Consider the following 27,888-nt stretch of genomic DNA (forward strand, 5'->3'; position numbering starts at 1 on the left):
CCTCCACTCTCATCCTGGTTCTGGGCGTGGGAGGAAGCTTGTGTGTGTGGGGGTTCCCTGCTCCCCATTGTCCAGCACCAAGCCCAGTCTAATCAGGCAGGGACGATGGCCTTAAGCCCCATATGCCAGGTGACTCATCAGCTCAATCAAATTATCCCTTGTTGATAAAAAAAAAAAAAAGAAGACACTATAGCAACCAGGGGGGCCTCCCAGCTCCTCCCAGCAGGGGTGCCTCCCCTCCCTGATCTCTCTTTCTACCAGGCCCCTCTGCCCCCCTCATAAAGAGAAGTTATCCCCTCTCCTTGTTCAGTCTTCCGTGGTTTCCGATGCCCTGACCTGTATGTCACGTTAAACACCGGAAAACATTAAACCTGAGTTCAGTCCTCCTACCCTCCACCCGCTGTGCGACCACGGGAAAATCCACAACGTACTAGGCCTCCTCTGCTGCCCCCGAAGGCAGTGGCTGGACCCAACAGTCTCGAGGCTCCTCCCCCGCAGAGAGCTTGGAGTCCGCAGTTTGGATGGTTTCTATTGTCCAGGGAACTTGTTCCAGGTTTTATTGTGTTTGTACGTTTGTTTATGTATTTATGGTCACATTGCGAGGCTTGTGGGATCTTAGTTCCCCGACTAGGGATGGAACCCGGGCCTCTGGCTGTGAAGACGTGGAGTCCTAACTACTGGACCTCCGGGGAATTCCCCCAGGTTTTATTCTGCAGTTGCTGGGTCTGCGCTAGAGTTTACGTTCTGAGAGGTGCTGGGCCTTGGGAGATGTCGATGAGAAAGGATGTGGTGAGGGGAGGGTTGAGGTGGGGAGCTCGCCACGGAGACCATGATGGGACCCGGGAGGGAAGAAGGGCAGGCAGAAAGGGCTCAGGAGACAGGAGATGGCAGGGAGGGGAGGGGGGTCCTCAGGGGGGTAGGGTCTCAGGAGCTGCATGGGCCCAGAGAGCCAAGGGGGCGAGGGCTCCCTGGATGGGGCCAGAGGGCAGAAGCAGCGGGGGCTAGCCAGAGAGGGAGGGGTTCTCTCCGAAGCCTGGGCAGGGTTTCTATCAGACCAGGTTGCTCCCCAAGGGCACACCCAGGCCTGCCTTCGGCCTGTGCACTTTGAGGGACTACTGCCGCCCAGGTCACAGACGGGTCTACTTTCTCCAAGCTTTCCAGGCTGGGTTCTCCTGTTAGCAGGTGGGAAGTCCAGTCTTGTGCGAGTCCACAGTCTCCCTTGCCTCCATTTAAGCTCCATTCCTGGGAGGTCACCCCCTGTCTACTGAAAAATTCCTAGCTTCTGCCTCCACCTAGAACCCTTCTGATTCCTCAAGGAGAAGGTCATTGTCCCTTTGTCTTCTCTTCCCCAAGCACGAAGAGTCCCTGCCCTTTGACCTGTTCGGGATAAAGCATGAATTTTGATGTCAGGCAGATCTGGGTTTGAACTCTGCCTTGAGTGTTACCCAGCTGAACTCCACTTCAAGTAGACTTCAAACTCCATGACACTCCATGTCAGTGTAACCTCTCTGTCTCAGTTTTGCAGCCTGCAAGATGGGGATGATTCTAATCCTGAGGGGATGTGGTGGGGGGTAGGTGTGATTATGTGTGTGAAATACTTGGCACAGTGCCCGGCACACAGTAACTGTTCAATAAATGGTGGCATTTGTAGTCACTTCTGTAGACTTGCTTGTAGATTTCCCTTTCACGTCCCCTTTTAACATCCTTTCTGGCTACAGAACAAAGCACTGCACACATTCAGCCAGAGCCAAAGGAACCTCATTCCTTGATCCCAGCGTGGCTCCTGCTTGGCTTCTGAAGGGCAGAGGTTGGGTCTCGCTCACGAGTGGGTCCATAGTTGGCACCAGTGAATGCGAGATGAATGAATGAGTGATATAGGTCAGTGGTTCTCTCGCCCCTTTTAGTAACACAATGCTTTGGCCAAATGAAAATTTGTGATGTACCGATGAATAAAACAGAAGAGGTGCAGCGCTGGCTGCCACGTCATCTGTAAAGGCCTGGACGCTGACCTGGGGAGACAGCAGGGGGAAACCCTCAGACACAGGACATTGCCACTTCTCACTTAAATTGCGGAAGTGGATTTGTAGGAAACAGGACCCAGGGAAATCTGCTAGAAAACCCCTCGGACAATGGTGCTGTGAAGGCTCAGGGGCTGCCCAGGCTGTGTCTCAATTCTCTTCTCCATTCTCACTCATGTGACCAGAGTGAGGACCACCGCTCACCTGAAGGACTCACCCTGCCCCCATCCATCCCTGCTGGGTTACTTCCCCTCGCTCCTGTCTCCAGAGCATTACGCAGATTCAGTTCCATGGGTGAGGTAGTTTCTGAGAGGCAGTGTTGTACAGGCATGACACTAGGCCCGAGGAGCCAGGGTGAGTCAGGGGCAGGCCTGACCCCGTGACTGCCACTGTTTTCTCGCCTGGTGCCTTCTGCCCCGTCCCGTGCATTCTGCACGCTGGATGGCAGAGTGACCTTTCAGCAATGTAGGCCTGGTCTTGTTGCCCCCACTGATGAAACGTATCAGGGGTTCCCTATTGCCCTCAGAAAAAAGGCCAGATTCTTCACCCTGCTCTTTGAGGCCCTCCTGGTTTGTCGCTTGCCCCCAGAAAATTTCCCCAGGCTTCTGCTGCTGTCCCTGCTCCAGACATAAGAACCTTGCTTCCTGAATGGGCTGGGCTCCCTCCAGCCACAGGGCCTTTTCACATGTTATGTTCACTCCCCGGAGCACCCTCCATCCTAACCTACCTCCACAACACAGGAACGTGCCTACTTACCCTTCACTATTGCTTTTCAGGAAAGCCTGCCCTGAGCCCTGCTTTCTTTCAGAGCACTTTTCTAGAATTGTGATTGTATCTTCCTCACTATACTACTTGATAAATGTCTGTTTCCCTCTGGGCTGTAAGTCCACGAGAGCCAGGGCCTGTCTACTGTCGATCACCATGGTGTCCCCAGTGCATAGCTTAGTGTCTGGCACACAGTAGGTACTCAATAAGTGTTGGTCATGTTGAATTGCTGAGATGCATCCAAAACTCCAGGGCAAGCAGATAAGGCCACAGCTAGGCTATGGCTGTCCCTGTGTAGGGTACAGTAAGACAGGGGTTTGGGAGAGGCATAGCTCGGGCTCAAAGGAGAGACAGGCTCCAAGAAAGGGGACTCAGTCTGCACCGGGGGCCCTAGCAGGGCTTCCCAGAAGAGGGGTTCCCAGTGCTGGGTGTAGGTGGGATGACCAGGCTGGCCAAGTGGGAGGGGTTGGTGAGGAAGGGCCTAAGCTGGTGCATTTAAAAGCAGACAAGTTGAGGGGGGTTGACTCTGCTGCTATAGGAACAGCCTCCAGAGCAGCCTCTTTGCCTCAGTTTCCTCATCCGTAAAATGGGCATAAGAATGCACTTGATCTCTTAGGGTTGTTGTGGGGATTGAACAAGTTAATATGTGTGACATGCTTAGAACTGTTTGGCACACGATAAGGCCTTGTGTTTGCCATGCCATTTCTGTGATTATTTACCCCATAAAAAGCGTTTGGGTTATTTCCTCTCGGTCAGGTTTTGACTTAGCCTCCCTGTCCCGGAGGAACTGGGTCCGTGTACCACTGAGTGTGTATGTGTGTGTACATGTGGCCACACACAGCCGTGAGTAAGCATGTACCTGTAGAAAGGAACCGCCCTGTGTGGAATCGGGTGTCGAAGCTTCTCCCAGAGAGGAGTCTCAGGCAGGCCTCTGGTCTGAGGGGGTGTGGCACTGTGGGCTTGGGGGCTGTCCCACCCCAGGCCTGCCCAGCCTTCTGGCTGGTGACCCTAGGTCTGTCCCGAATGCCCCTCCCCCCTCTCTGCCCCTCCCCCAGACCCACTCAGGATGACAGCAGCAGCAGGGTACTGAGCCGAGGGCGCGGGGCCCAACACAGCCCTTCACAGTGTGCAGGTCTCTGAGTTCCATCTGGTACAGGACAGCCCCTGCCTTTCCCACGGCTCCTTCGCCAGCCCCACCCCTTTGCCCACTAGCCTTCCCTCCACAGATATCCCTATTTCACTCTTAAACCCTCCCACAACCTATTTTCTATGAAAGGACTAAGACTGATTTTTTTAAAAAAAACATCTATCATATCACTCTCCTCTTTTCTCATTAGTTACTTCTATTGCACTTAGACAAGATCGAAGCTTCCTACCATGGCCTACAAGATTCTTATTTTCTGGTTCTTGCCCATCTCTCCAAATTCATCTTGTCCCACCCAGATCTTTCCTTGGGAAACTAGATCCCTGGCCCTGGGGACAGGAGCTGGGGCTGAGCCAGGGCCTGGGAGGAGGGAGCTGTCCTGTTCTCCTGGGAGAGCCTCTGATGGGTGATGTCTGGGAGATTGTCTGCTTGAGTCCTGGCTATGCCTCTGACCTGCTGGGTAACCTGAGCATCTCAGGACCTCCACTTTCTTTTCTGTAAAATGGACATAACAGAAGCCCCTGCCACCTGGAATAAACATCAGACAGTGCACGCAGCGCGTGCTGCACGCTGAGCGCTCAGTACGTGGCGGCTGCGCTCTTGGTGATGCCTTGGGGTCCCAGCATGCTCGCCTGGGGCTAGAGGGGCCTGCCGTCCCGCCGCCCTCTGCCCTCGCTGCACCTCTCCCTCCGCCGAGTGTGAGGTGCCAGGTTCTGCACCTCAGGATTTCTCCAGAGGCTTTGTGAGTCTGTGGGAGCGAGCGTGTGCTGTGGGTGTGCACTGTGAGGTGTGGATGTGTAGGTATGTGTGCTGGTGGGCAATAGGTGGCTGTGTGCACTGTGGTGAATGCTTTCAAGTGCTCACCAGTCTGTGTTTGTGCATATACCTGTGATGTAGTATAGACGGGTAGTGCGGTCTGTGTATATTGGTGTGTGTTTTGTACGTCTGTGATTAAAGGAATGGTTTAGTGTGGAGGTAAAAGTGTAGATTCCAGTACCAGACTGCCTGGGTTTGCAGCCCAGCCCTGCCACCTTCTAGGTAGGTAACCTCTTTGTCTCAGTTTTCTCATCTCATTTCTCAGATAGTAATAATAATGGTACCTATTGATAATAACCATATGCTGACCTCATCATTCAGCCTGTGAGGACCAAAGGGGTTAATACTCGTAAAGCACTTGCAGTGGAGCCTGGAAGAAGATAGGAGTGATGTCAGCTCTTTGTTATTAAGCTGCACGAGCCAGATTGTAAGCACCTTGAGGGCAGAGACAAGGTCTGTCTTGCCTACCATGGCATCCTGTCATCTCCCCCAGCGTCTGCGTGTAGCAGGTGCATAATGGCATGTGAATGACTGTAGCCTGGGTGAATGGTGAGGTTGTGTGCGTGTGTGTGTGTGTGATGAGGTGTGTTATAGGAAATGTGCATGTGTGAGTCTGTGTGTGTGTGTCCGTGTGTGTCTGCCTGCTCTGACTGGGGCATCTCCAGTGCTTTCTGGAGCTCGGCTATTTCAGGAAGCCTCCAGTCTCCTCCTCCTTATGTAAATAAACATGACAGATCAGCGCAGGGAGGTGGGGAGGCTCCGGGAGTGGGTGGGAGCTGGGAGGCAGCCGTGAGCGGGGCCAGAGGGGCGTGTGTGCATGTGTGGCCGGCCTTGCGGGCGGCGGGCTGCGTGCGGGAGGGGCAGGCTCGGCCCTGCCATGCCGGCTGCTGCTGGCCACGGAGGAGGGGGGTGGGCAGGAGGAGGGGAGCTGGCCGCCAGGGCGTCTCGGTGACGAGGCCAGCCAGCCAAACGGAGGTGGCCGTGCTACCCGCTGCCCACGATGGGGGGACAGATCACCCGGAGCACCTTTCACGGTAGGACCCTAGCTGATGCCTGAGGGTTTGCCCATCCACAGCCTGGGGACCACCTGGGGAGGCTGGGGCCGAAGGGCACTGGGGCTGAGGGCATGGCCATTCCGCCTGCCTCTTCACTCCTTGGTGGCCTCCGGGGCTGTGGGAGGGGGTGCCTTTGGGTGACAGGTACTGGGGTCGGGGGGAAGGAAGGGGGGCTGGGAGAAGCAGGAAGAGACGTCCTTCCGTGGCAGACAGCAGGAGGTCAGACAGCTGAGTCTCCCCACAAAGTCTCCTTGTCCTCTTACCTCCCCAGGGCGCTGATCGGCATCCAGGGGGGATGTGAGGTCCCAGTGTCCATACTGCCCCCTCCTAGAACTGAGGCAAACCACAGTCAGACAGCTGGGGGACCTGTTTGTGGGTTCTGGGATGCGGGCCATGGAGGTCAGTGCTGTGCTCCATGGTGGAGCCATGGAGAGATGTGTGGGTACACGCGAATATGTAAGTGTGTGTGTGTGTGTGTGTGTCTGTCTGTGTTCATGAGTGTGCATTGGAGGTGTCTGTGGGTAGCTACCTGTGCTGGCTTGTGCCTAAGCACACAGGGGTGCAAACCACATTGCCTGACCTCAGTTCTCAAAGCGTGTGCTTCTGACTCCTGGGGTTCACATCTGTGCTCAGACCGACAGGCAGGCAGCTGAGGTGGTGAAAGGAAGGAGCGCTGGGTGGCCCCTGCTTGCCCCTGCTCCCGTCCCCTCATCTGCCTGGCCCCAGTACTGTGGTCTTGGGAGTAACATGGCCGATGTGGCACCAGACCCAGAAGGGAAGGCCTTCCCAGGGACTTGTTTTGTCATCGCTGGACCCCCGTAGTTGGGGTTCCTGTGCAAACTGGCTGGCGCCAGGACGGTGTGGGCTGACCCTGGGGGGTCCCTGCCACACTCCACTGTGTGCCCTCCTCCCCTCCTCGGGCAGGGCATTAGGAGGTGGGGCAGTCTCCGTGCTGGGTTCAGTGGGAACCGGGAAAGGGCCGGGAAGGAAGAAGGGTGGTGGCAGGAGTGAATGGGGAGCTGTGGCCAGGACTGGTGACCAGGTGACTTCCCCTTTCCAGGCCCTGGACTTTGAAAGAGTAATTTCTGATTAAAAAAGAAAAAGACAGGGAAGGAGACATGGGAAAAGCAAATCATTGTCTCTCTTAAAAGGCAATGAATTTTATCCTGGGCCCAGAGGGCCAAGTGACAGATGGAAGGCCCTGGAAGACACATAATCCGGAGCTGGCCAGAGGCAGTGCCCGTGGCCTGGGCCTTGGCCTGAGACTCAGGCTGGGCTGACCTGGGGTGGGGGCACCTCTCTGGGCTCATTGGCTCCAGTGGAGCCTGCTGGCAGAGGGTCTGGAGCCGACTGACATTTTCCACTGGAGTCAGACTTGGGCAGGCCAGTGGCCTGGGAAGGACAGAGAGGCCCTCAGAACAGGCTCAGGACGCAGCACACCATCCTCCAGCTGCCTTAGAATGCAGGGTTCAGAGGGGATTGAGGACCCCAAGGCTACCCGAGATGGCCTGTGGCCGTCAAGAGCTCATGCTCTGGAGTAGATACACATGGGTGGTAGCAAGGGCAGGTGTCTCCCTGAGCTTGGTTTTCTCATCTCTCAGTGGGGCTAATGATAGTAGCATCCTCATAGGAGTATTGTGAGGAGTACAGGAAACCCTGTGAATAAGGACTTAACACAGGGGAAAGCTAAAGTGGAGAGGCATTCTGAGGCCAGGGTCCTATTCCTTCCTCTCCCAACGGGGACAGGAGGATAGCCTGGGGTGCACTGAGAACTCCAGGAGTTGGGCCATTGGGTGAGTGCTAATCAAATGCCCCATCTGCCTTGGCCTCCAACCGCTTACCTGGACCACCTTCCTCAGCCTGGGTCCCCTGTAAGCTGGCCCTGGCCCCGGCCCCGGCCTCAGCCCGCCATCAACACTAACAGGCAGTGGGAGTTGGGAGTTGTGGCGAGGGGGTGTTTGCCTGTGCCCACATGGCCCCTTAGCCAGGACCCTGCATGCGTGTCCACACATGTCCTCACCCATGTCCGTACCTACGTGTCCCCACACCTGTCCACTGGCTGCCCCGGTGGCTTTGGTTTCACCCCCTTCTGGGAGGGGAGTTGGGGGGAGTGGGAGGTGCAGGGGGTTCACTCCTTCCTAGGGGTGCTCTCAGCAGCCTGACTCCTGAGGACATAGTTACATGGCTCCTGCTGGTATTTTCACGTGCGCCTTGGGGGTCTGATTTGGCTCGAGCTGAAGATTTTGGGTTGCCGGGTTACAGTGAGAGGTGAGGGGTTGTGTGGGCGTATCTAGTTGTGTGTTTGTGGGCGTGTCCTGGCTGTTTCTGGTGACTGCAGATCGTGTGTATCTGGGTTTTAGGTCTTTTTCTGTGTATACCCGCGTAATGTGTAACTATCTGTGCCATATTTAAGAGACTGAATATTTTGTGTCTGCGTTTCCACGTGTGAGCAGCCACACAGTTTCACATTTGTGAGACTGTTATTCTGTAGAGGTCAGTGTTTCTGCGCGAGTCGTGTGTGTGTGCGCGCGCGTGCGCGTGGGTGCGCTGGTGGTGAGGAGTCCGGCTCCTCTGGGACCAGCCTGGCAGGGGACCCTTGGGAGAGATGAATTCTCATTTGGAAAATGGTTTCAGCAGTTACGTGCTTGATCTTTTTCATCAGGCAGATTTCCAGAGCTGCTCCCCGTCTTTAGGGCAGGATGGGGGTGGGGAGAGCACAGAGCGAGGCAGCCCCGATCCTGGGAAGCCCCCCTCCCCTCTCCTTCCCAACCCTCCCCTCCTCTTCCCTGCCCTCCTCCTTTACTTTCTTTAAGGCTCCTCCCCCCGCCTCAGGGCAAGGATGGGCCCGTTGCTGAGGGGCTGATATGCGGATGACACACACACATGCGCCCAGATGTACATGTCACCCCCAGGTCTCTGGACCCGCAAATCCTAGTTGCTGGGGTGTAGGGACCTGAGAGATTGGTTCCCACTGTCCTTTTACAGAAGGGGATGCTGTGGCTTGGAAAGGGAAATGGCTGACTGAGGTTGCGTAGTTAGCGGCTCAGAGGGAATCCAGACCTCATCCCTTCGGCAGCTAACTCCCTGCTTCCCCTCCTTGGGTTCCTAATTCTCACTCAGGCAGCAGGGGACAGGCCATCACATGGACTTGGGAGATCTGGGATTAGCACAGAAGGAGCCTCCTCTCTCCCGGCAGCAGCTCTGGAGTTTTAGGCCAAGGTGAGCTCCCCAGAGCCTGGCAGGTGTGTCTTGAACATACGTGTCACACACACACACACACACACCCCACTTGTGCCTGTAGGCTCCAGAGGCGGTGGGGAGGGAGGAATCAGGTTGATCCATCTGTGTTCTCTTCACCCAGCCCAGTGTCTGGCACCTGGTGGTACCCAGCAGATGCTTGGTCACTGAGTAAGAGGGAAGAGTGTGGGGCACGGGCCCCGGGTTGCTGGACCACATCGCAGTTGGAGCTGCAGGTGGCCTGGGGGGGGGCCGATGGGGTGGAAGATGTGAGCCCTGAGCTGGGTGACAGGCCAGGTAGGGCTGGAGAGGGAGTGGAACGCGTATTCTTGGTGAGAGTTTGAATCCTGTTCTGCTCTTACTGGCTGTGTGACTTGGGGTCAGTGCCTTTATTTGTCTGAGTCTCAGTGTCCACTTTCATAAATTGGGGGTGGGAGGGTTTACCTGGAAGGGCTGTAGAAAGAGTAAGTGAGCTAACTGGCATAAAGGGCAGCCCGCCTGGTACACAGCAAGCACTCTGTAAACGGATGTGAAGGTTTCCCCGAAGGTTCCTCCAGGCCCGTGTGTGCTCGTAAGTGTGTACAGACAAGCGCCTGTCTGCCTTTAAGGACCAAGACTGCATCTTCTGTCTCCTCCAGCCCCGGCAGGCCCCCGGGACAGAGCGTTCCCTGGGTGCTGTGTCCACATTAGGCGCACACCCCCTGTGTGTATATGCACACATGTGCACGCGAGTGAGTGTGGATTTGTGTCAGGGGAAGTGAGGGTGATGGTCTGCGTGGTGTGTGGATTTATGTGACTGAGCCATGCTCCCCCTCATTCTCTCAGGCCTGGCTTGGGGGCTTTGGGGGGTGGGGGGCGCTGGGAAGACAGGGACCAGGAGGCGAACTCAGAATGGTTATCATCTGGAATCTTGGGGTGGGATAGGGGAGGAGTAGGAGGAGGGCTGGTTCCCTCCCTGAAGTGAAGATATTGGGAGGCGCACCTCTATGCACATCTGGTTGCTGGAAACGGCAGAGCCTGGGATGCCGTGGAGTGAGTGAGAGCAGGAGGCTCCATGTGGAGATTAACCTGGCCGTGAGGATGCCCCTCCTGCCCACTCCCTGCCACTCTCCTTTGCCCACCTCGTCACTGTGGATTCGTTCGGTCTTCCAGGGACCAGCAGGACCTGCTGTACGCGTAGCCGAGCTCTCTGGGGCAGATGACTGGGTGCTAACGTGGCCCCTAACCCTAAATGACAAAGGCATATTCATGGGGGCTGCAGAGGTCATGGAGAGACTGACCAGGGCGGAGTGGAGCGTTCATGTAGGGCAGAGGGGACCGAGCACGCTGGCCAGCTAGCTGTGGCCCAGTGAGCATGGCTGCACCGCCAGACAGATCTGAGTTCAGAGCCCAGCTCCACCACTTACTAACTGTGTGACCCTGGGCAAGTTATTACCTCTCAGAGCCTCTGTGTCCTTATCTATAAGATGGAACTAAGTGATCTGTACTGCTGCATAACAAAATACCCCAAAAGTTAGTGGCTTAAAACAGCAAACAAACAAACATTTAATTATCTCACATTTTCTGTGGGTCAGGAATCTTGACACGGTTTAGTTAGGTGCCTCCAGCTTAATGTCCCTTGTGAAGTTACGGTCAGGTTGTTGGCTGGGGCTGCAGGCTCATCTGAAGGCTTGCCTGGAGGCGGAGCCACATCCAGGCTTACTCACATGGTGACTGGTGGTCCCTGGTCCCTCCCACATGGGCCTCTCCACAGGGCTACCTTACACGGCTGGCTTCCCCAGAGGGAGCGACCCGAGAGAGGTAAGAGAAAGTAACCAAGAGAGAGGCCAAAGGTTTTTTTTTTTTAATTAATTAACTAATTTTATTTATTTTTGTTTGTGTTGGGTCTTCATTGCTGTGCACGGGCTTTCTCTAGTTGCGGCGAGCTGGGGCTACTCTTCGTCGCAGTGTGTGGGCTTCTCATTGTCGTGGCTTCTCTTGTTGTGAAGCACGGGCTCTAGGCGCATGGGCTTCAGTAGTTGTGGCACATGGGCTCAGTAGTTGTGGCTCGCGGGCTCTAGAGCTCAGGCTCAGTAGTTGTGGCGCACGGGCTTAGTTGCTCTGCGGCATGTGGGATCTTCCTGGACCAGGGATCGAATCCATGTCCCCTGCATTGGCAGGAGGATTCTTAACCATTGTGCCACCAGGGAAGCCCAGGCCAAAGATTTTTTATAACCCAGTCTTGGGAGTCCCATCCCATTACTTCAGCTGTTAGAAGCTAGTTTCTAGGTCCACTCCACACCCAAGGGGAGAGGATTACAAATGGGCTTACAGGATTACAGGGGACTGCTAGGAGGTGGAGGTGGGGATCACTGGGGCATCTTCGAGGCTGCTTCCCACAGATCCCTAACTTTCAGGGCTTGGGAGAATGAGACAAGGTTGTACAAGAAAGGAATCAGGTGCCTGATATAGGAAAAAAAAGCCTCGCGATTTTTCTCCTTCTTCCTGCAGGCAAGTGGGGAGTGCTGGAAGGTTCTGGAGCAGGCAGGGCCGTAGTCAGACACGGAGTGTGGAATCTTGGTGCTGGGCAGTGAAGGAAGCTGTCCCTTTGGTCCCCTCTTTCTCTAATTTCTCCACAGGACACCAGAAAGGGCAAGGCACCAAGTAGGTGCTCCTTGGACACTTGCCAGTTATCAGTGGCTTGAAGAACTGAACAGTAGCAGTTCAGTCAATGGCTTTTATTGAGCACCTGCTGTGTGCTCTGAGCTAGGCCCTGGGGAAACAGCAGTAAAAAAAAAAAAAAAAAGACAATGGTCTCTGCCCTCGGGAGGCTCACAGCCCATCAGGGAGACAAGCAAATAACCCTGAAGCCTTTCCTAGCCAGAGAGCTGCACCACAGAGCACAGGAAATGGTCTGAGTGACTCGACCTCTACCAAGGATGGCACATGCCCAGAACCATCCTGGGTGTGAAGAAGACAAGTCAGTGCATTACATATAGTGGGTGCTTCAAGGCATTTGGGCTTAATTCTGTGGAGGATCCAGAGTTGAGAAAGGCTGCTTGGGTGGTGGATGCTCTCTTAGGGGCATGTGGGATCCTTGGACTTGGTCTGGGGATCAGAGAGACTTCTGGGAGAAAGGGGGCTTTAAAATCAAGGTCTGAAGGAAGAGTGAGAGAAAGGCAGGTTTATAGGTGGGAAGGAGGAAGGAGTGGTTCCCAGCAGAGAAAGGGGCTTGGGCCAGCCCTTGAGGCTAGAGGCAGGTGAGGGAGGTGGGCCCCTTGAGGGGGAACCCAGAGAAATTCACATCTGTGTAGTTTTACTTTCATCTCACTCAGGGCCCTCCCCCACCTGCTCTCCCGAATCTCCCAAGCTTTTCCCCCAGAGGGAGCCCTGTTCAGTGACTGTGTGTAAACTAGCCCCAAGTCAGGACCACCCTGGCAATCTGGGATTAGGGCGTCTGGGATAAATTAAAATAGAAGTGTCTGGCCTCCCACTGGGCGTAAATGAACAGATCATTTCCTGTGGTGGTGGTTGTTGCTTTTATAAGAAATAATAAGACCTTATGTTGGAATCAGATGTTAAAGTCTGAAACATTCTTTCACACCTGTGAACTCACTGGGTTCTCACAATGGCCTGGAGAGGTGGGCAGGGCAGCTATGATGACCCTGTTTTACAAAGAAAAAAATTAAGGTCCAGAGAGGTGAAGCACCTTGCCCAGAGTCACACAGCAAGTCTGTGGCATGGCCAGGCTTTGAAACCACGGTCTCCTGCCTCCAGGGCTCGTGCTCTTTGCCCTGTCTTGTACTGTCCAGAAAGTGAGGTAAGCCTCCCTCATTGGAGATGCAAATGATCGTGTCAGCACTGGTATTCAGGTCCACAGGCTCAGAACATAGTGGGATCCAGCTGGGCCTTGAAAGATGGGTGGGATTTGGAGAGGTGTGGGTGGGGCAGGGAGAGAAGATATGCAGGGCAGGGGAAATAGCTTGAGCAAAGGCGTAGGAGAGTACAGATTGATGTCAATTGCAACAACAGTAATATAATTATTAGCAACTATTATTAATAATAGAATTATTAATAACTATTATTATCGCAGCTACTTACTAGATTCGTTTTAAATACAGCATCTCTTTAATTCTTGCAAGAATACCAGGAAGGTCTGCCATGGTCCCTATTTTACAGATGAGAAAAATGGGGTCTCAGAGTTGGGTTTGGAGGCAGCAGGCCTGGGTTCACATCTGGGCTCTTTACTCTGGCTGGGTGACCTTGGGGAGTAACTTCACTTCTGAGGACCTGTGTCATTGGGGGTGTAATGAAAACACTGCCTGTTCAGCCACATAGAGGTTGGTTATTTTCAACTGTCATTGCTCCCTCCCTCTCTCCTTGGCAGCCCAGCTCAACAGAGCCTGGGCACTCGGGGCTCTGCCAGGCTGGTTCTGGGGCAGAGTGTGGGCAGGGGCAGTAGGAAGGTCACTCCGGAGGCTACATTGTGTCTTGGCATCTCTGCCTGGGACCCCACCGAGAGGCAGGAATGTGGTCCGGAGCTGGCTGAGGGTCACCCGGAGGGCTGGCCAGGCTTGTGTCTGGCAGCTCATAAATGCCCAGGAGGAATGGGCTGCCAGGGTGGGGTGGGGGAGCTTCCAGTGTGTCAGCAGCAGCCTCGCCTGACGGGGTGCTCCCACTGTGGCTCCCGAAACGCCTGTAAACCTGTCACTAAGGGGAGCCTCCCTGGGAGCTCTGCTGGGAGCAGATGGCGAGATTGGGGCTCTACCCAGGACCGCTGGCCACTGGGAGAGCAGTTGTGCAGCTCACAGGCCCAGCGTCTTCAGGCCCTTTGCTGTGGCCGCTCCCCTGGCTGGGACTGGCCAACACCTCCTCCACACAGCCTTTCCCCAGTATGCCTGCCATCTTGGGCTCCTGGGGAAAATGAGCTCTAGTGTTAGCTTCCGAGTAGGGCAAAGGACCCTGGATGTGGCCTTGGAAGATCAGGGTTCAGGTCCCAGCTCTGCCACTTAATTGCTGTGTGACCTCAGGCAAGTTGGTTAACCAGTCTGAATTGCAACTCATTCATCCATAGAGTGGGGATTTTAAGGGGTCATAGTGTATGTTAAAGTATAGGGAGGGAGCCCTGCCCCCAGCTGTCCCTCTGGCCCTTGGCATCAGAGCTGTGCTCAGGATTAATTCTCATTTTGCTTTCTCTCCTTCCTCACCCAGGATCATAATAGCAGCTGAGATGGAGGAGGGAGGTAGCAGAAGCAGGGACAGCAGGGGTTGGGGAGGGGGTGATCACCCTGGTCAGGGCTGCCACGTTGGATACCTGTGAAGGTTGTATTTCTTATTGTAGCCCACGAGAATGGCGCTCCCTGGAGGCATGTAGGGCAGAGCCTACGTGGCTGTACGTGGCGGCCCTGGCCCTTGTTCAAAGAGGAGTGATGAAGACTGGGCTAGGGCCACGGCGGTGGGGAGGACAGGAGGGTGCGGGGCCTAGGGATGTTTATTTCAGAGGTGGGATTGGCAGGTTGGATGTGGGGTGCTTGGACTCCACTGGGGCCTGGGAACATGGTGGGGCTGGCGGGTTATGGTCAGGAATTCAACGGGGGCCTGGTGAGCAGCAAGTGACCGTGGTCCATGGGCAGGAGATGCCCAGCAAGTCAGAAAGGGTTTTCACGTCGCTCCCACAGAGGTGGCTCAGTGGGCAGAGACCACACTGGTCTCTGTGGGCAGGAAGAGGCCGGCACAGCACTTAGCAGGCCCAGGAATCGGTGAAGCTGCTTTGCAGCTGCCAGAGTGCTCTCTTCAGACCTACAGGGGACAGGGAACAGCACAGCCACTTCACTGAAGTGGAGGGAACTTAAGGCTGAGAGTGGCAGCCCCGACCAGGCTTTGGGGTCTCCTGTCAGATGGTCCAATCCTAGGATCTGCCTGTGGTGGGATGCTGGGGGCTGTGGGTCAGAGATTCCAGCCCCGCTTTCCTCCCATCTTCATAAAGACCTGGTTTGTTAGTCATTGTTGCTGCTTTTGAGGTGTAATTTATGGACACTAACATTCACCCTTTTCAAGTGTATATTTTGGTGAGTTTTGATAAATGTATAATTTGTATAACCACTACCACAAGTACGGTATAGAACATTTCTGTCGCCATAGAAACATCTTTGTGTTGCTTTCCTCTTCCCCAAACTCCGATACCCACTGATCTTTCTGTGTCTGCACTTCTGCCTTTTCCAGACTGTCACACAAATGGAATCAGACTGTGTGTAGCCTTTTGAGTCTGGCTTCCTTCACTTAACATGCTTTTGAGGTTCCTTCTTGTTGTGTCATAGTTCTGTTCATTTATTGCAGAGTAGTATTGATCGTGTGGATGTACCGTGTTTTATTTATCCAGTCGTCAGTTGGAGGGCATTTGAGTTGTTTCCAGTTTGGGTTATTTTGAATAAAGTTGCTGTCCATTTGCGTACAGGTCATTGTACAGACGTCTTCATTTCTGTTGGGTAAGTGCCCGCGAGCGTGATTGCTAGGTCACATGGTAGGTGTTTTACTTATAAGGAGCTGCCAGGCCATTTTCCACGTTGGCTGCACCATTCTGCATCCTATCAGTGATGGATGAGGGCTGTGTGTGAAAACACGGTTTGCAGTTCCCTGTCTGGCGGCATACACACCTGTAGTGTGGAGGCAACATAATAGAATGCCAGGTATCCCCCTGTGTGGGACACGGATGAACATGTTTTTTATGTTTTATCAGTTATGACCATATTTAAAAAGTGTATCCAAACCCATGCTTTCTTGGCTGTTAATGCTGAATGGCTAAGAACCTGGCCCTGCAGTCAGATTGCCTGGGTTTGGCTCCAAAAGCCCCATCCTGCTGGCTGTGTGACCTTGGGCAAGCCGCTCAATCTCTCTGAGGCTGATTCATCATCAGGTAAATGGGCTTATACTGTCCCTCCGACCTCATCAGTTTGCTGTGAGGGTGAAACCAGTAAGTATATGTAAAACTCTCAGTTCAAAGCCTGGCACGTGTTAGCACTTGATGAATGGCTGCCATTATTATTAGATGTATGGCCCATGTGTAGTAGATGTGTGTTCTGTGTGTACTGCCTTGTGCATCCATGTGTATATGAGTACATGTGTGTGCATGCACTACACGTGTAAATGTGCGATTCCTGGTCTAATGGGTAAGGGCAGGAATAAGTCTCTTTCCCTCCTCTGTCTCCTAGGTTCTGGGTTACCCTCACGTGCTCACAGGTGTATGTGGGTACCCGTGAGCGTGCCTTTTTCTGAGGTCACTTGTCTGCATGCACACAGTACCCCCAGGGACCAAGGTTCCCCCATTCCCATTCTCTATCTGTTCGGCTGTCAGCCAGGGAGGCTGGGCCTGTGCTGCCCTCGCCCACGCAGTACCCTCCCTGTGGGTGGGAGGCCCTGGGGAAGGGTCCTTCCAGGGCCTGGGTCTCTGGTCCCTGGGTGTCTTCACCATATTTGTCCTGAACCAGTGTTTCCTGGATCTTTATCCAGGGCCCCGGGATCCCAACTGGGATAGGCAGGAAGGAGAGGAAGTGTTTTGAAGGCAGCTGAGGCCCTGCAGTTCGTCCATGGATTCTGAGCGGAGGCTGCAGCGGGGGCCCCATAGGAGAGGCTCTCGTCAGCTGCTGGGCTCAGCAAGTTTAAAAACTGCTTTATTGAAATATAATTGACACACACTAAACCACAGGTGTTTAAGGTGTATGACTGGATACGTTTTGACATATGCACATAACAATGAAGCCATCACCACAATCAAGATGGTGAACACATCTGTCACCTCTCACCCCAAGTATTCCCTCCTGCCCCTACCGTCCCCAGGTCCACCAGTCTGCTTATTATCACTCTAGCTTAGTTTCTGTTTTATAGAATTGGTACCAGTGGGACAGAGTGGAAGGAGAGGAAGGGTTTAAAAGGGGTGGAAGCCCTGCAGTTGCTCTGTGGACTGTATCTGCATTTTTTTTAAAAAAACTGGCTTCGCTCAGCGTGATGATTTTGTAATTCATCCGTGTTGCTGCTACTGTCAGTAGTTCATTCCTTTTTCACTGCTGAGTAGTATTCTGTTGTATAGACGTACCACATTTGTTATCCATTCACCCAGCAGGTATTTCTTCTTTTATGCTTTCAATTCTGCGTATGTACACAGCCCTAAACAGTGTATGATGTTACCTTTCACCAATGGTATTTTTTGAAAGCAAGAGGCAAGCTCTTTCTGAGACTGGCCTGAGCCCAGGGGGTACCTCTTCTAGGTGGGGCACCTATATCCAGTGCCACACGTTGCTCTCACCTCAACTGTCCTCTTCCATGGAATGACCTCCCCTGCTCTGTGCTATTCAGGGGTCATTCAGCTTCTTTGGGTGGCCTTCCTAGACTGTCTGGGTCTCCTCTGAGCAATTCCAGCCTTCACTGCTTGGTGGCTTTCAAAGCCCTTGAGCACCATTCTTGGTTCCTTCGTGAGAGCAAGGTGAGCCGCGCCTTGTGCCACCCTCAACTTGTGGGCCTGGCATGCAGGAAGCAACTCCAGAGAGGCCAGGAGGCTGATGCTCAGGGTATCTGGCTGGCTCTGGACTGTGGATGCTGGTGTCTGGGGCCCTTTGGGAAGGAGGAAGCAAAGATGCAAAGTGTTGCAAACCAGTGCAAATACTGGACCAAAGTCTGGCCTTCCCGCCTCCTGGGATTCTCCCCTCCTTCTCTCCTCTCTGCCTGTCTTCCATCCCCTTCCTGGAAACCCCTCCCCCCCTATTTAGGGTGGGGAAGGCCTCTGGGCTAACCAGGCTTTCTGTATTATTAAATTCTTGCCTTGGAGGGACCAAAATTTGAAACATCCCAGATGGCCTCAGTCACATTCTGCGGCTTTCTACGTCCCCACCCCATCTTCCCCATCCTCTGTGTCTCTTCTCAAGATGACCGGATGGGCAGGAGCTGCCCTTCCTGATGGATGAGACACAGATCTTAGGGAAGAAATGAACCCCCCCACCCCGAGCCCCCAGCTGCCAAGGCTGTGCATTAATGCTACCAATGCTGCTGATGCCTGGCTTAGAGTCACGGAGTGGAGGCCACTTATTGTGCCGGAGGGGAAGTGACTTCCCCAAGGTCACATGGCCAGTTAGTGACAGACACAAGCCACCTGGCACCACATCCCATGTTCTTTCCTCTCTCTGCCCTGCCTCCTGGATGCCAACCTCACATGTTTGTAAAGTGCCTTATGAACCAAGCCCTGCTTATGGAAGAAAGCACAGTGCCTCCCTGGCTAGGGGTTCTTGAAGCAGATCCGAGTTCCTAGGAAGCCTGGGCGAAAAGGCCGGCCTGTGTTCAAGATGTTGTGGGCATGGGCAGTGTAAAGCAGGAAGGCAGCCTGGGGAGGAGGGAGGAGGGAGGAGGGAGGTGGTCCCGGAGGAGGGAGGAGATGGGCATGCTCCTGGGGCTGACGCTGCAGAGGCTGCCTCACCCACCTTCCTGGTCTGCAGTGCCAGCGCCATGGTCAAGTGTTCACTGCAGCCTAGCCTTGTCAGTCCAGCTCCAAAGCCTTCTCCTCCTCCCCTCCTCCAGGAGGCCTTCCTGGGAAGTGACCTACCTTTTGGTGCATGTTACTGTCTGCCATTTGTATTGCAGTTTCTGTCCCTATCTTATCTCCCTTCCTGGACTGTTGGCTGCTTGAGGACAGGATCCATGTATGTTTCATGCCTTATCTTCAGTGCCTAGGACAGGGCTTGGTATTCAGTAGATACATAATGAATACTTGTTGAGTAAAATACATGGTGGTGGTAGTGAGTGACAGTGAATGGTGTTGGATGTTGGTTGTAAATGGTGGCTTGTCACAATGCTAGAGGGCGGAAAGTAAATGGTGGTAAATACTGGTGAGGAGCAGTAGATGGTAGTTGTTGGTGGTCTGTGACAGATGGGGGTAGATGGTGGTGGTGGAAGGTGACGGGTGAAGGGTGGGGCGGACGGTGGTGGGAGGTGATGAGTGAAGGGTGGGGGCAGATGGTGGGGGGAGACGGGTGAAGGGTGGGAGTAGATGGTGGTGGGCGGTGATGAGTGAAGGGTGGGGGCAGATGGTGGGAGGTGACGAGTGAAGGGTGGGAGTAGATGGTGGTGGGAGGTGACGGGTGAAGGGTGGGAGTAGATGGTGGTGGGAGGTGATGGGTGAAGGGTGGGAGTAGATGGTGGTGGGAGGTGATGAGTGAAGGGTGGGGGCAGATGGTAGGAGGTGACGGGTGAAGGGTGGGAGTAGATGGTGGTGGGAGGTGATGGGTGAAGGGTGGGAGTAGATGGTGGTGGGAGGTGATGAGTGAAGGGTGGGGGCAGATGGTGGGGGGAGACGGGTGAAGGGTGGGAGTGGATGGTGGTGGGTAATAAATGGTGGTAGGTGGTGAAGTGGGAAATAGCAGTAGATGGTAGCAGGAGAAGGAAGGTGGCAAAAAGTGGCAGTGGTGCTAAGGGGCAAAGATGGTGGAAATCCTGGGCAGTGGTGACTTCTGCTTATGCCCCAGCCCTCTGCCCTTCCCTAGGGGACCCTGGTCCAGCTCTTGGACTGTCAAATTCTCTGACGCTGTGGCTTGTTCCTTTGCAGACTCCATCGGGGGCCCCTTCCCTGTCACCTCTCACCGATGCCACCACAAGCAGAAGTACTGCCCACCGGTGCTGCCCGGTGGGGGGCTCCCGGCCACGCCACTGCTCTTCCACCCACATACCAAGGGCTCCCAGATCCTCATGGACCTCAGCCACAAGGCCGTCAAGAGGCAGGCCAGCTTCTGCAATGCCATCACCTTCAGTAACCGCCCGGTCCTCATCTATGAGCAAGTCAGGCTGAAGGTGGGGCCTCCCTCCCTGTTCCCGTCACTGCGTCCCCCTGGGGCCTCTGGACGTTCCTGCCAGGCACCGCCTTCTGCTAACAGCCATCACTACCCCCTGCCCCTTCTCTTTCCTCCCTACCGCACTTCTACCCTTCTTCATCCCTCCTCTTTCTCTCTCCTCCTCCTTACTCCTTTCTCAACCTTCCCTGCATGATGGAGAAGGAACGGGAGAGGGGAGTGGCCATGGGGAGGTGATGGGAGATGATGGTGGGAGGTGAGAACTAGCTCTCACTCGACTGGTGGGGGCTCCTGGGGGAGGGAGAGGAGCCCAAATAGCGGGTGAGCTGGGCGGTGTGACTCCCCATAGGAGTCTGTCTGGGGGTGGTCTGCAGTGAAGGGCACAGCCCCTTCCCCTTGGGCTCACTGACGGCGTGTCTGAGGCCAACCCCCTGCCGCCCAGATCACCAAGAAGCAGTGCTGCTGGAGCGGGGCGCTGCGGCTAGGCTTCACGAGCAAGGACCCATCCCGTATCCACCCTGACTCACTGCCCAAGTACGCCTGCCCCGACCTGGTGTCCCAGAGCGGCTTCTGGGCCAAGGCGCTGCCCGAGGAGTTTGCCAACGAGGGCAACATCATCGCCTTCTGGGTGGACAAGAAGGGCCGTGTTTTCTACCGCATCAACGACTCGGCTGCCATGCTCTTCTTCAATGGGGTCCGTACAGCCGACCCGCTCTGGGCCCTGGTGGACGTCTACGGCCTCACGCGGGGCGTCCAGCTACTTGGTGAGTGCCCACTCCCTCTGGCCCCTTAGGTGCAGGGCACACTTCTGGTGCTGTGGTCTGACTTGACTTGGTTCTATCAGGCATGGGGCTCCCTCCCCCACTGGTAGCAGCCCTGGGGCTGACTGGGCACTGGAACAGCTCTGGGAGCCTTGATGTGAACTGTAGAGCATCCCTTCTTCCAGGCCCACAGCTGTGGCAAGTGGAGCCTGGCGAGATTTCTGCCCTCTGTGGTCCCTCAGGTTGTGCCTTTGAGCCGTGTGCGACCTTCATGATCATGTGTGGCAGCCTTAAAGACCCCCTCACCCCCAGGAAGTAATTAATATTAATCATCATAACTACAGTTTATAGAGCACTTACTGTGTGCCAGGCACTTTGTTATTGCCGTTCTCGTAGCAACCCTGGGAGGCAGACTCCGTCACTGGGCCCGTGGAGGCCAGCCTCAAGCTCAGGGAAGTTGTCATTGGCCCTAGGAGGCGCTGCAAGGCTCAGCCCCAGGTGAGCCCTGGCCCCTGGGCTCTGCAGCCTTCCAGGAGGTCCAACCGCACCTTAGTCCTTTTTGCAGGGATATGGGTGAAAGGGGTAGGAGGGGACAGCAGAAGGCACGAGGGGGGCTAAGACTCTTCTGGCTGCTTCTGGGCCCCCAGTGTGAGTAAGGCTACTACAGGGGAGTGAGAGGGCAGACATCCTGTGGGAGGTGAGGAGGAGGGGCATTAGAAAGTATTCTAGGGCTGCTAAAGTACCAGGCTTCCTGGCAAGGGCACACACAGACCCTAAAATGCCAGGGCTGGAAGGGGCCTCAGAGTCTCAGACTTCCTTGGGTCTCACAGCGAGTTGGTGGCTGAGGTGGGGCTGGAATCCAGGTCACCTGACTCCCAGTCCAGGAATCCCACTTTGCTGCACTTGAGCATGTGTAGGCAAGTGTGTGTGCATGTGTACACATAGACTGGGTACAGGTCAACCCATTGGCAAATTGGCTGTGTCTCCAGGAGGATCCTGGATGAACCTCAGATCTTCCATCTGTAAAATGGGTTGGTAGGAAAATTAAATCCAACTAAAGAGGCTATGAGTAAAGTGCCCAGCATAGTCCTGGGTACCAAGTCGATGCTCAAGCCAATGTTTGCTCTTCCCATCTCCCATCCCTGCCCCACATCCCTGCAGAGAAAACTGCCATGGAGGTGGTGGAAAAACGTTTTTTCTTTTTTGTCCTTTCTGACTTCAGAGCCTAGAAACAGTGAAGCTCTTTTTTTTCAGAACACTTTTATTTGAGTAAAAAGATAGTTAAAAAGAAAAAAGACTGTGAAAGTAAAAACAAAGAAATGAGTAATCGTTAGAAGTCTTTCTGTGTGAAGGAGGGATCCGTGTCTTACCCAGCTAGTTTCCTCTCCAGGGTGGAATCTTGTGCCTGGTGTGTACAGGACCCTGAGGAATATTTGCAGTGTGGGTAGGGGAGAGTGGTGGGATGGATGTTAGATGAAGGAAAGGGTTGGGGGCGTGGCCGAGGTAGACCCAGCCCCACTCACAGACAGCCTCAGGCTCACCGGGAGACAAAGCAAATACTCCAGAACAATCAGGGCATAACCCAAGAGACAACAGTTAATCGCTGAACACTGTGGTCATAGGATCTCATCCATTTGCCAAGATGGTTTCCATCCAGTTATCTCATTTCACCTCCCAGCAGCTGGCCCTGGAGGGAGTGATTATTATCCCCATTTGTCAGGGAGAAAATTGAGGCCCATGGAAGGCCTGTCCTGTCCGTGTATGGGTGTGGCAGAGCTGGGACTTGAACTGGGTGTTCTAATGCCCAAAGTAGTACCTTTCGCATTACCTGCCCCCTCCCCATCCGGCCCCCCCACCACCAGCAGCCGCGGTGGGTTTAAGCAGGAAGTCAGAGGAGGCTGAAGTCAGTGTGGGAGGATGGAGTCTAGGAAGGCTTCTTGGTGGAGGAGGCTTAGGCTGGGCTTATAAGTTCCAGGAGGGTTGGGATGGGGGTGAGGATGAAGGGGACCTACTGGGTGAGATGGGGCTTCCAAATCTCAGGGGCTGAGGGAGGGGCTTGGAGAGTAATCTTGAAGGGCCCCACCCTGGGGCAGAGCCCAGGCACTGACCTGGCCCAGCCTCTGACTATAAATGGGTTTTCACGCAGTATTTTCAGTTGCATTTGGATTTCCTGTCAGCCTCCTCTCCGTATACCCAATAAGGCCAAGGCCCAGCTGATTCCCGGCACAGCTGTAAATCACCATAATCCCCGGGCATTTTAAAACACTGATTATGGCCCCTAACATGAATTAGCAGGTTAAAATAGCTCCTCGATTTGCTCTTCCTAAATTGGTTTTTTTTTGTGAAGAAAGGAGAGACGCACCCACGTTATCTTCGGAGGTGGGCCTGCTGCTCTATGCTCTCATTCCGCGCCCCTGCCCCCGGGACACACCTGCTGCCCTGTATAGTCTCAGGGTCCATTTCCCTCCCTCTCCTCCCCACTTCTCATCTCCCCCTCTCTCCTCACCTGCCACATCACTGCACCTGTGTCTTCCTGGGCCTCTTTCTCCCTCCACCCAGATCCCGCCGGCTCCTCTGCTTTCCCTCATCTTCCTCCTCAGCTGAGTTTCTCCTCTGAAGAAGTCACTCTCTGTCTTGGGGGCTCTGAGGATGGGCCTGTCTTTCCTGGGGTGATTGTCCCCCAAAACCGTGGCTCATCTTTAGAGATTACCTGCCAGAGGCCTGCCCCCTCCCCTCTTGCCTCCACCTGGAACCTGTGGCCAAAGCCCTCCGAGCTCCTCAGCCCAGAGACATCCTGGGCTCCCTGGCACATAGTAGGTCCACAAGTCAGGCCATGGACAGATTGGCCGTCTTCCCGCCACAGAGTGGAGGTAGGGGCTGATGTCTCTCCCTGATTGACACCTCCAGGTGGGGTCCCCATCCCCACCCCCCACTGCCCTAACCATCACCTAGGCCCCCTGATGCCCGTGCCATGGCCCCGGCAGACCTGCTTCAGGCCTTCCAGGCTCCCTGTTATGCTGGAGTTCACAGCAGATCACCCTCTTCCCTCCGGGCACCCTGGCCCAAGCCCGGGCTGGTATCTCCAAGAATAACAGCTTCCTACCTCCAGGAAGAAGGACCTGCCAGCAACTAAATAAATACAAGTTTTATGGGGTGGTTAGTACTTGGAGAGATAAGTTCCTATCCCAGTTTTCAAGGTCTCCCTCCTCCTCTCAGAAGTGTCGGTTCAGGAAGAGCAGCTGTGGATCCTGGCAGAAAGCTCGTGAGCCAGGAATCCATTTGTAGGGTGTTCCTGCGCACCCCGCTGTGCCCACCACAGCCTAGGTGCTGTGCAGGGGTCGGGGGAGACACTAGAATTGGAAACCCAGCCCCTCTCCTTAAAGAGTGTTTCTGTTGGGGGACATGCCGTATGACTGCTCTGAGGTGACCTAAATCCAATACCGCAAAAAAGTGTGGCTGAAGAATAAAACTGGGGGGGGTGGTGGTGGTGCAGCTGGGGAGCAATCCAGAAGGACTTCCTGTAGGAGATGAGTTTCAAGTCAGAAACCAGGGGAGGTGAAAGGAATGGACTGGTTGAGGAGGAACAATTTAGGCCAGACGGGAGGGGTGTGCATTGGCACAGAGGTGGGGAATTGGCGGTCAGTCGGGGAGCAGATCCTTCAGGGGATGGGATGAAGTGGGAAGGTAGTGGATGACTAGCAGAGAGCAGGTGTGTGCCGGTGTGGGTATGCTCAGGCATCACAGAGGAGAGAGCCAAGAGAGTAGAAAGTTTCCAGCAGCTTCTTGCTGTCAAGTTTTTCAGTAAGAGGAAATGTGGCCCAGAGATGGGGAGGGGCCTACCCAAGTTCTCCCAACTAGTCAGAAGCCAGGCTGGGCCTGGGATTCAGACCTCCCAGCTGACGTGGGCACAAGGTCAGTGTGAGAAGACTTACTGCCACATCAAGATGTCTATGGCTGAGCCCAGGAGGGTGTTAGGAGGCCATTAGGGGGGCTCCCAAGGACTCATGGTGTCATCCTAGGTCTTGGTAAAAGAACCCACCTGCCTACTGAGGAGAAGGATGTACAGAGACCCTCAGGGTAGCTTTCTGGGGGCCAGGCTGCTGCTGCACCAGTCTCTGGGGTGGTGGGCCAGCCTGGCTGCTCCGCATTGAGAGGCCTGGGCCTCTCCGTAGATAAGGCCTGGGGTCAGGTCTCTGTCCCGGGCGTGCCTCAGCTTGTGGTACAGAGCGTGAGGCATCCCGGCCGGCTAAGGGCCACACTGCCATCTGGGGCTTCCGCTTCCCAGGCTAAACCAATATTTACCTTCAGCTGTGGCTGCCAGGGGCTGAGAGGCAAATATTGGCTTAAGGAGCCTGAGCCAAGCTCTTGGGATGGAGAACGAGCTGAGGATGCTGACAGTGATTTCTTCCTTTTTGATGGTTTTCATTTCTTTCTTTCTTTTTTTAAAAAAAATTTTATTTATTTATTTATTTTTGGCTGCGTTGGGTCTTCATTGCTGTGCGCAGGCTTTCTCTAGTTGCGGTGAGCGGGGGCTACTCTTTGTTGCGGTGCGTGGGCTTCTCATGGTGGTGGCTTCTCTTGTTGCGGAGCACGGGCTCTAGGCACGCGGGCTTCAGTAGTTGTGGTTCGCGGGCTCTAGAGCGCAGGCTCAGGAGTTGTGGCTCACAGGCTTAGTTGCTCTGCAGCATGTGGGATCTTCCCGGACCAGGGCTCGAACCCGTGTCCCCTGCATGGGCAGGTGGATTCTTAACCACTGCGCCACCAGGGAAGCCCTTCATTTCTTCTTAGTTAAAAAAAAAAATCTTGCTGTTCTTTCTGCTTCGGAGACTCTTCCAGGTGCTTCTTTTTTGCTCACCTCAAATTCTGCCAGTTATGTCAAGGCCCAGTACCAAACCCTCCCCTCCACCAGGGAGCCTTCCCTGACTTACCGTGTTCTTCATGACCCTTCCTCTTCCTGAAGCAAGTGGGGGTCTAAGCAGTATCAGCAGTTCTGCATCATATATTGTCCTCTTTAAGAATACAGTAGAAATCCTCTTTGTCTATATTATAAAAAAGTTATTACTGTACCTATTTTGCAGATAAGAAAACAGAGGCTCAGAGAGGTCTGATAACTTGTCCATGGTCACACAGCTTGGTGGAGCTGGGACTTGAGCCCAGAAGTATGGGCTGCATTAGTTCCCAGCTTCTCTAAATATGAGTCTCTCTGGTCTCCCTATTATGTCTAGATACCCCCTGAGGGGTGGGGATTTTGGCCCCCTTATGTCTTCCAGAATAGAGCTTGTGAGAGCTCCAGGCATCAGGGATCAGCCATATGTGTTGGGCACAGGTAGGCCACCAGGGCCCCGGGAGAGTTGAAGAGGGGCAGTGGGTGACCAGCGTCCTGTTTCAGTAGTGAGGGTAGGTCTGCCTGCCCTGTAGTTCCCTGAAGGCTCTTGAGGGCTTTGTTTGATTCTGTTGTTCACAGTGTGCTCTAGTTTTCTACCAGAATGAATATATATAAAGTGCAACCATATGTAGTTGCCAATATTTGACTGTTTGTAATGTCCAGAAATGGCAATTTTATGTGTTTCCATCTAGTATCTCTTTGGCCCAAGATATAGTTCCGGGGATCTTGGAGAGAGCCGGTGGCCCAGAGTGGGGTGTGTGTAGGGGAGGAGCTGGGGCCTTGTAGTATTGGGGACAAAGCTGTCATTTCAGAAGCAGGAGACCTGACTGAATCGACTCCACTTGGCCATTCACTAGCTTTGGGCAAGTCTCTCAGCGTCTCTGTGCCTCAACCGCCTTGTCTGTTATTTGGACATAATTATACATGCACCGTGTACCTCACAGATATTCTGTGAGGCTCACATATGTAAAAGTGTTTATACAAATGGGAAGGGCTGTCTTTTTCGGTTAAAAAGGAATATCTAGAAACACCACCAAAATAGACAGTCCCCTGCCAGTCGTCTCATTGGAAGAGGGAGCCTTAAAACCAAGTCCCTGTGTCTGGATGAAAGTCAAACCATGCGATCTAAACTGTTTCTTGGAACAAGATCTGTGGTTCTCCATCTGGGTTCCTTGGAGCACTGGGATTCCACAGAGGCATCTCTGAGGCAGCTGAGTGGCAGGGCTTTGTGGCCACCTCTTAGACTTTAAGCAGTTTTCTGTTCCATTGGATGAATGATTCTACTGCTTGAAAAAAAAGTTTGAGAACCACCAGACCAGATGATTCTGAGAATCTATACATCTAAGATCCTGTGGCTTGAAGATTCTATAAACCTAAGAGTCTGTGACTCTGAGTGATTCTGGGACATTCTGCCCTTCCCTCCGCGAGTCTCAGAAAGTGTGTTTGTTTCTCCTAGCTTTCCCGTGGTTGGGTTTACATGGAGAGTGTGGAGGTGGTGTGGGCTCAGGGCACTGCCCAGAAGGGTGGAGAAACCCCTCGTCCATCCAAGCCATGTACCCGTCCTCCTGGCTCCTTCTCCTGCTCCGTGCCAGCTGTGGACCGGCAGGAGGATGTTTATGGACACAGTAACTGGGTTGGCGCGCCTTCCAAACAGGGGCCGGCAGAGATCTGCCAGCCGGCTGGGCGGCTGCAGGCTGACCCGTGGTTAAAGATTATCCAGCGCTGCGGATGTGCGAATCTAAACAAACAAGACTTGGGCCGACGGCAGGCCCTGCTTCAAAGGAGCCTCTGCTCCAGTTCCCAGGCCCTGCCTTGGTTACCCCGCACTGGCCGGCAACGTGTGGGGGGCTGAGTGGGTCTCTGGGTGGGAGCTGGCCCTGGTGCCCTCCGCCTGGCGCCTCTTCCTCCACTCCTTTCCTTTCTCTTCACTGGTTTTGCTCAGACTGTTCTCCCCAGGCATTTGCTAATGCAGTTTTCCCACCCGAGTGGCTCTCACTTCTGTCAATCCAGACCCTCTTGTCCTTCAGGGCCTGGGTCAAATCTTGTTTTTCCTGAGATGCCGTCTCTGAACAACTGTGACTGTTAGAAAAACTTTCCTTGCATGGTTCCAAGTGTCCTGTACCCACTCCTTGGGGCCCCCTCTGAGCCTTCTCTTCTTTAGGATAAATCTCCCTTTTAGGATAATGCTGTCCAACTGAGGCTAAGAACTTCTGTTTCAGAGTGAGTCAAAGTAGAGGATAGATTGGCCTTGAGAAGTGGTGAGCTTCTTGTCCCCAGGGGCATTCTAGCCAAGGCTGGGTGAGAACTTGGCAGAGATAAACAGATTTCCTCATTCTCCTCTGAGGTCCTGTCTTACCTGAGACACTAAGAATTTTGTAACAAAATTGTACTCAAATATTTTC

At 54.2% G+C, this 27,888-nt stretch overlaps 1 protein-coding gene across 3 annotated transcripts in view; it reads left to right on the forward strand.

The window, feature by feature from the left end:
• The window catches only part of NEURL1 (neuralized E3 ubiquitin protein ligase 1), an 83,682-nt gene that overhangs the window by 40,481 nt on the left and 15,313 nt on the right, over positions 1 to 27,888 (forward strand). For 2 of the 3 annotated variants that reach the window (XM_004265886.3, XM_049696825.1), the window contains 2 exons: positions 19,600 to 19,841; positions 20,283 to 20,604. In XM_004265886.3, the coding sequence (XP_004265934.2) occupies positions 19,600 to 19,841; positions 20,283 to 20,604 (564 nt within the window). Of the gene's footprint in view, positions 1 to 5,563; positions 5,778 to 19,599; positions 19,842 to 20,282; positions 20,605 to 27,888 lie in introns of those variants that run through there. The other variant, XM_033421104.2, reaches the window with a different exon arrangement.

The sequence above is a fragment of the Orcinus orca genome, chromosome 14, assembly GCF_937001465.1.
Source record: "Orcinus orca chromosome 14, mOrcOrc1.1, whole genome shotgun sequence".
Lineage (NCBI taxonomy): Eukaryota > Metazoa > Chordata > Mammalia > Artiodactyla > Delphinidae > Orcinus > Orcinus orca.